The sequence below is a fragment of the Salmo salar genome, chromosome ssa19, assembly GCF_905237065.1.
Source record: "Salmo salar chromosome ssa19, Ssal_v3.1, whole genome shotgun sequence".
Taxonomy (NCBI): Eukaryota; Metazoa; Chordata; class Actinopteri; order Salmoniformes; family Salmonidae; genus Salmo; species Salmo salar.
In genome coordinates this window covers 5977479-5985952 of record NC_059460.1, presented here as the reverse complement: position 1 = coordinate 5985952, position 8474 = coordinate 5977479, and the positions used below count along the sequence as shown (strand labels likewise).

At 39.3% G+C, this 8474-nt stretch overlaps 1 protein-coding gene across 5 annotated transcripts in view; it reads right to left on the bottom strand.

The window, feature by feature from the left end:
• Positions 1-254: 254 nt before the first annotated feature.
• casp7 (caspase 7, apoptosis-related cysteine peptidase) overlaps positions 255-8474 on the bottom strand; it is a 33574-nt gene continuing 25354 nt past the window's right edge. For 4 of the 5 annotated variants that reach the window (XM_014157062.2, XM_045702010.1, XM_045702012.1 and 1 more), the window contains 3 exons: positions 4957-5132; positions 4243-4381; positions 255-3959 (listed from right to left, as the gene is read on the bottom strand). In XM_014157062.2, the coding sequence (XP_014012537.2) occupies positions 3733-3959; positions 4243-4381; positions 4957-5132 (542 nt within the window). In that variant the 3' untranslated portion in view covers positions 255-3732. The remainder of the gene's footprint in view (positions 3960-4242; positions 4382-4956; positions 5133-8474) is intronic. The other variant, XM_045702009.1, reaches the window with a different exon arrangement.

Sequence of the window (8474 nt, the reverse complement as noted above, 5' to 3'; positions counted from 1 at the left end):
AGTAATGTTTTTTTTTTTCAGGTAGCAAAATAATTCACTCACCTAGCTGTAGCAGATCAGCCTAAATACATTTCCCAGAGCTTGAAACACCCACCTAATGGTGAAACTATTGTTTTTACACCCTTCGGACTTGGTGTGCAGGCCCTTAGGCATCTCTGAAAGTTTTCAATTGAACTGAATTGATAGATTGTAAATCCAGGATTAGCATGAGTATATGACATTAGACACAAAATGACAAATAACCACACTACTCATTTCACAATAGAATCTTCATGTTTAATACAATAAGTGTGTTAACATAGGCATTCATTTCATGTGAAGTAATTTAAACATTGTATTGCCCCAGATTCAAAGGGGGCTGCAGAGTATGGCAATATTTAGTAAATTCACAATAAAAACATTTTTTGGGTGGGGGGGATTCGTCTCCCTATACTATATATTCATTTTTCCAAATCTTTTAAAATATATTAATGAGGACAATAGCATTTAACACTGGAAAGCATTTAAAAAAAAAGTTACTTCTAAAAATATGATTTTTCCCTTAAATTCCATTCCAAAACAAGTGGAGCTAACACTCCTTTCAATACAGAATGGGCACTACATCACTGATAAGAGATTCATGTGTCGAGAGGATTCAAGAGTGCCATCTGTGTGATTGACAGGTATGTGTAAAATGTCTACTCGGTCGCCAGCGTACTGTTCACTACTGTGGTTCATAGAAATATGTAATCAGGTAAAAAAATTATTATAATAATATGACTGATGCAATTAAACTAAGATGGGGGGGAAGAAAATAGCAAAGCTAGCACCGGATGTTTTCCCAAAGTTACTAGCAATCTATGGTAGCAATCCTGTAAATTGCACTGGAACGTTGCAGCAACATTGGAAGAATGCAGTGTGCGAATTGGGACAGGTGAATGATAACACTTGTCACCACCAGTAATAGCTGCCGCTGCAGATGACAGAGTATTTCTGACTTTGTGACAAACATGCAGTGAATATGCCATGACAACCTTAAATATGTATATGTGTGCTTTTGAAGGCCACCAAAGTGCTGTCAATTGAAGATATTAATGATCAAATGTATGTTACTATTGGACACTCAAACCATTTATCAATTGTCATGAGAATAACATTTAACAAACGTTTTGTGTTTCAGTTGTATCAACTTTCATACATTTCAGGTATGTAAAATGTTAATGAATTAGATTTTTTAATTGAAGGACAACGCAAGGTGCCTTTAACCGTGGTAATAACTGTGACGATTTACCACACTGATATACAGTGAAACAATGTGGCCATTTGTGCTTTGAGACCAGATTCAATTCACTTATCACATGGACTTCCTCCATTTTGACAAACAAATTCACTTATCACATGGACTTCCTCCATTTTGACAAACAAATTCATTTTACAAGCAACGAAATGAGTGAATTTGTAGGCCAACATAAAGGGGTCTTTCAAAAGACAAGTTAAATTATCCTTGGCCATTGATAAGACATTGATAACAAGCCATATATTGATAATATATACTGGGTATACCAAACATTAGGAACACCTTACTAATATTGAGTTGCCCTCAGAACAGTTTATTGGGGCATGGACTCTACAAGGTGTCGAAAGCGTTCCACTGGGATGCTGGCCCATGTTGACTCCAATGCTTCCCACAGTTGTGTCAAGTTGGCTGGATGTCCTTTGCGTGGTGGACCATTCTTGTAAAATTTTTTAAAAACAGCAGCGTTGCAGTTCTTCACACAAACCGGTGTGAAGGCACCTACTACCATACCCAGTTTAAAGGCGCTTAAATATTTTGTCTTGCCCATTCAGCCTCAATGGAACACATACACAATCCATGTCTCAATTGTCTCAAGGCTTAAAAATCCTTTCTTTAGCCAGTCTCATCCCCTTCATATATACTGATTGAAGTGGATTTAACTAATCAATTGGGATCATAGCTTTCACCTGGTCAATCTATGTCATGGGAAGAGCAGGTGTTCTTAATGTTTTGTATACTCAGTGTAAATACATTGCCTCCAGTGGATAAAGTTCGAATGACAAGCAATAAGTTGTTTTTTGCTTTACAGACAGCTTCATCATCTTCAACCTAATGAATAAATGTACATATAAACTGGCAAAATCTTAAATCCTCCTTGCTTGTGGTATGATGGAACATTTCCTGTGCCCTTGACCAAAATCCACATAAAACGTTTTTTTTTCTTTTCTTCATGCAACAGATTAGCACTCTTTCCTGACAATTGTGCCAGTGAAACTCAAAGAAATCCACAAAAAATAAATCTCACTCACAAAGAAACCTGAGGATGACAGTAAAATGTAATCTTTAACAGTCACTGCTGGGAGTGCATTCTTGGTATGAATAGTTAAATTATTCGTACTTGACTTTGTTACCGCTGTTACATGGGATCATATGACAAGTGATTGCTCTTTGAGTGAGACCTAATCCCTTTTGAGGATTAATGATATTATAAAAACATTAAGACAAATAGCCAAAAATTTAATTATACATTTTCCAGCCGCTACCCTCCTGATTCAGTTGAAATTCAGCATATTGCCATGATCTTTCATAAGGTAAGGTGCTTTTAAACTGACCCGTGTAGCCTACATTCTTAGACAAGTATTATGCTACTGCAATAAGCAAGTCCCCTCTAATAGTCTGATGTCCTTACACATCACAGCATTTTGACTTGAGACATGGCTCTCCCAACCAACCAGGATCCTTACAGCATAAGGGAATGTTTTATCTGGTTTCCGTGTGGTTGTATAACATCAGCAAATAATCCCCAAACACTTGTAGAACGTTTTAGTAGAACGTTCAAGTACGATGGTTCATAAACGTTCTCACAGTATATTATGTGAAATTTAGTATGCTTTAAAATGCCAAGATGTCATACTTATTTCAGCTTTTCATCTAGCCGAACTTGCTGCACACTACTTAGTAAGTTGACCATCTTTCAAGACCCACGTGTGTCTGACAACAGCTGATAATGCCAGGACTCGACGCAATTGCGCATTAGATTAGGCATTCTTAGTAGGATGAGCCTAGTATGCTGATATGTGTAGCTTACTGCATTTGTTTTTACTGAACAGTATGTTCTAAATAGTATGTAGTATGATCAGTACACAGTATGCAGCTTGAGTAGTAGGCAAGCCAGTTTTCAGACATGGCCAATGTCTCTAGAAATCGGCTTTTTCCATTTCAAGAAATGCCCCCTTCCCTCCAACTAAAATAAATGCCCTAAGGCATAAATAATGTTAGCTGGGATCTTGTCCAATCAATCAAATGCTTGTACGCATGTCCAAATTTGGACAAACTGGAAAATTAAGAAGAACATTTTCAGATATTACAGATTTCAGATATAACTGATTCCTAACTATTTAACAACCCTACAGAACTGGCAGCAAATTTCCCGGGTCAGTAAAATAACATGGATATTTCACACAGCCTGTTGACAAAAACCAGATCAAATGTGACATCATTATTCCTAGGAATAACCTGAAGAAGAGGCAAGTATCACCACCAACACATGAACGCAGCGTGCCACTGTAGAAATTCATTTGGAGAGCTTATTTTGTGCCCAGCTACGCTACACGTGCAAAACGGCATTCTCTCCCAAACCGCGCAGCATCCTGCTGGACCTGGATCAACCCTGAATTTTTCGACCGCTCGGTTAGTGCGTGGTTTAGTTAGTCTCGTCAGTCAGTGGTCAATGACGGTCAGTTAAAATACAGCTCCTTGGTCAGCATGGAGACCACGCAGGGGATCTGCTTCTTCTCGCTGAAACGTGGGTCCTCGGACCAGGACTCGAAGCTGGTGGCCACCATGTAGTTGACACGTGTGAGGATCTGCATGATCTCCAGCTGCTTACCAAACTCATTGAGGACGTTGCAGAGTGCCTGGACAAACCAGGAGCCGCGCCCAGGGTTCCTCCACGAATAGTACCCTGGAAGAGTAGTTGCGTCACTCTCTCCAATTGGCACTGATGCGCACACACACGCTCACACACTTTACAAGCGCACAGACAGATTCTCTCACACAGTAACAAACACACTATGAAAACAACTGGATAGTGGATGTGCGTTAGCAGCTACCATGGTTGATTGGAACAAGCAGGGTGTGAGGTAGAGATGGTGGCTGTGGGATTTCTGTCAGACTATCGGTGCAAGGAACATTTAGGAGCGGGCGAACTAGTTTAGCTGGAAATGTACAGGAATGCTGTGGGTTACCTGGCACGGTGGAGTAGGCAAAAAGGAAATCTGCCTCGACAGGAATCTTGTGCCTGGGATTTGCATCCGTTTCCAGGGTATCATTGGGGGGCCCGGAATCAGTCTGTATGCCATCATCGAACTCAGAACCTCGACAAGCCTGGTGAATCAAATGAAAGTTGAGATCAGGAATATCTTTTTCAAGGACCTAGTAAAAAGGGCAGTATGTCTTATTAAGTTCTACAAATACGGATGTATAGTTAGTAATCTGTCCATCAAGAAAAACAACAGTCACCTTGCATATAAATAGGATAACCATAATCTATATACATTTCTAAAAATAAGAGGGCCTGGAATTCAGCCTTGTGGAACACCATAAATTATTTACAAGTCCTTTTATTTCAAAACACTGGCATAAATGCACAGCTCACTTACAGACATTGGGTAAACTATCTAGTTTGCCCTATGACCTAATACTCTTCACCTCAAATAAATTCTAAAATCTCAAAACATATGAAAAAGAAAATCAGCATCTTGTATTCTAGGGTTAGACAACCTTTCACATTCTGGTTCCAACCAGGTGCCAACTGACAATATTTAACCATGATTAATCATCTACCTCTTCTATACGGTTAGGGAGCTAAGATCAACAATAAATGCTTTAATCAAGCCTAGCTAGAACAAAAGCCTGGGTTTTATGAAGCTGCCCAGCCCAGTGTTGGCTTTGTCCCTCACCTGAATGAAGAAGAGTTTGGGCTTGCCCACTAGACTCTTGCACATGTCACCCCTGAAGAGTGAGGTCATGCTCTTGATGGGCATGGCTCCGTCAGTGCCATAGATCATACCCTCCTCACCGTGACTCAGCAGGATGCAGGCAAAGCAGGAGCTGTCGCTGTGGTCCTCCTCTGATGCTAGGACACACACACACACTTTTAAAAAATTGCAATAGGCTTAAATAAATGTTTTAAATGCATTGCCATTCCCAGTTTCCTATTTGTCACCCTTATTTATGTGGGATGTCAATAAAAAGTAAGTAAAAGGTTGCAAAAAAGGCTAAATAGCTACTCCGATATACAGGCGAGGAGAAACCAGGGGATTTAAGCAATAGTATTAGGGCTGTCCACGACAAAAAAAATAAAATCTTTGTCAACCAAGAATCGACTATTCTTTCGACCAATCGACTGGCCCACATGTTCAAATAAGTATCTTTCCATATATAGACACATCCTTTCTGTGTAAAAAAAGAAAAAAAAAGAAGCTTGTCTAATGCTTTAAGCGAACTGTTTGATTAAATAATTAAGACACACAAATGACTAGAGGGAGTCCGACTAATTGATTTGATTGTGGTAAAAAGCGCTGTGTAAAGAAGAAGAAAAAAAAAAGTGAGTGACTGTGACTAGAACTCATTGTCTCTCTTTCCTCCCTGCTGTAGCGACCACCACAGAACAGAGTGTATCGCGCTGTCCATGTTGCTGAAGCTGCAACATAATTACAGCCTTTCTGACTTAAAAGTTGTTACCGAAATGCCTAATTTGTTTAGGAAAAACATTCCTTATTCCCTCAACCCTTGCACTCTTTACATGACACATGTACGCATCGCATGCACGTGACCAATAGGGCCTGACCTATAGCCTATCATAATAACATCAGTAAATTGATTATAACAAACTCTGAACACGTGACAGCAAAACGGATGCAGACATGACAAATAAACTCAAAACGGGGGAATGTTTACTGGTTGCTCAGGAGGTAAAAAGGGAATCTATGGAGTAAATATGACTAGTTGTGGAAAACACTGGAGATCAAGAAAAGAAAGTAAGGAGCAAGCTCTGTGTGCATATTATGTGTGCCAAACAGGTGCTGTTAGGTTACAATATAATTTTTCTGACCGTTTGAAACAATTAAACACAAAATAAATAAGTGTACCAGAGTCTAACGTTTTTTTGTAAAAACTTTAACACAGCAAAGACTTTTTAGTAGCATTCATTCGTGTATGCAATTTCTGAAATGGAACGGTTTAGGCCTATTTATTGTTTACGCTAATTATTCAATAATCGCTTTGTTATTTTAATTTAAAACTAAAATGCTTGATTGCATTTCAAATCATGAATGACTCGTATGCTGTGTGATGACATGAACAAATAAATGATTGATTGATAGAAGCCTAAGTAAATTACAGTATTAAGACAGGATTAAACAGGATGCGCTCTTAGGCCAGCAGCTCCATGGTGGTTATACAAGGCTGCTATACTAAGCTTACTAATGATGACATTACTGATTAATAATGATCATAATAATAACAATAGTAATAATAACAATAAGGAGATGATCAAGGAAAAAGGAGGGTTGTTATTATTATTATAAATACCACTTCGGACACTTTGGAACAGTGTAAACACTAAATCAATTCTAAGCAACACCAGAGAGGCTGTTCTAACAGGGAACAAAGTATAAAGCCTTTATTACAGCATAGCAACTTTCAAAAACAGCTGAATTTGTGAAATTGTATATCCGACATGTGGTTGCATTAGACTTGTTGCTCACGGACGCTATTAAACAAATACTCAAACAGGCAACATAAGTAGGATCTGTCTTATTTCTGTTGATGCACATTTGAAGTCGGAAGTTTACATACACCTTAGCCAAATACATTTAAACTCAGTTTCACAATTCCTGACATTTAATCCTAGTAAAAGGTTAGTTAGGATCACCACTTTATTTTAAGAATGTGAAATGTCAGAATAATAGTAGAGAAAATAATTTATTTCAGCTTTTATTACTTTCATCACATTCCCAGTGGGTCAGAAGTTTACATACACTCAATTTGGTAGCATTGCCTTTAAATTGTTTAACTTGGGTGAAATGTTTTGGGTAGCCTTCCACAATCATCCCACAATAAGTTGGGTGAATTTTGGCCCATTCCTCATGACAGAGCTGGTGTAACTGAGTCAGGTTTGTAGGCCTCCTTGCTCGCACAAGCTTTTTCAGTTCTTCCCACACATTTTCTATAGGATTGAGGTCAGGGCTTTGTGATGGCCACTCCAATACCTTGACTTTGTTGTCTTTAAGCCATTTTGCCACAACTATGGAGTATGCTTGGGGTCATTGTCCATTTGGAAGACCCATTTGCGACTAAGCTTTAACTTCCTGACTGATGTCTTGAGACGTTGCTTCAATATATCCACATAATTTTCTCCCTCATGATGCCATCTATTTTGTTATGTGCACCAGTCCCTCCTGCAGCAAAGCACCCCCACAACATGATGCTGCCACCCCATGCTTCACGGTTGGGATGGTGTTCTTCGGCTTGCAAGCTCCCCCTTTTTCCTCCAAACATAACGATGGTCATTATGGCCAAACAGTTCTATTTTTGTTTCATCAGACCAGAGGACATTTCTCCAAAAAGTACAATATTTGTCCCCATGTGCAGTTGCAAACCGTAGTCTGGCTTTTTTATGGCGGTTTTGGAGCAGTGGCTTCTTCCTTGCTGAGCGGCCTTTCAGGTTATGTCGATATAGGACTCGTTTTGCTTTGGTACCCGTTTCCTCCAGCATCTTCACAAGGTCCTTTGCTGTTGTTCTGGGATTGATTTACACTTTTCACTTTTTGCACCAAAGTACGTTCATCTCTAGGAGACAGAACGCGTCTCCTTCCTGAGAGGTATAGGGGCTGCGTGGTCCCATGGTGTTTATACTTGCCTACTATTGTTTGTACAGATGAACGTGGTACCTTCAGGCGCTTGGAAATTGCTCCAAGGATGAACCAGACTTGAGGTCTTGGCATATTTCTTTTGATTTTCCCATGATGTCAAGCAAAGAGGCACTGAGTTTGAAGGTAGGCCTTGAAATACATCTACAGGTACACCTCCAATTGACTCAAATGATGTCAATTAGCCTATCAGAAGCTTCTAAAGCCATGACATCATTTTCTGGAATTTTCCAAGCTGTTTAAAGGCACAGTCAACTTAGTGTATGTAAACTTCTGACCCACTGGAATTGTGATAGTGAATTATAAGTGAACTAATCTGTCTGTAAACAATTGATGGAAAAAGTACTTGTGTCATGCAGAAAGTAGATGTCATAACCGACTTGCCAAAACGATAGTTTGTTAACAAGAAATGTGTGGAGTGGTTGAAACACGCGTTTAAACCTCTTAGGGCTAGGGGGCAGTATTTACACGGCCGGATAAAAAACGTACCCGATTTAATCTGGTTACTACTCCTACCCAGTAACTAGAATATGCATATACTTATT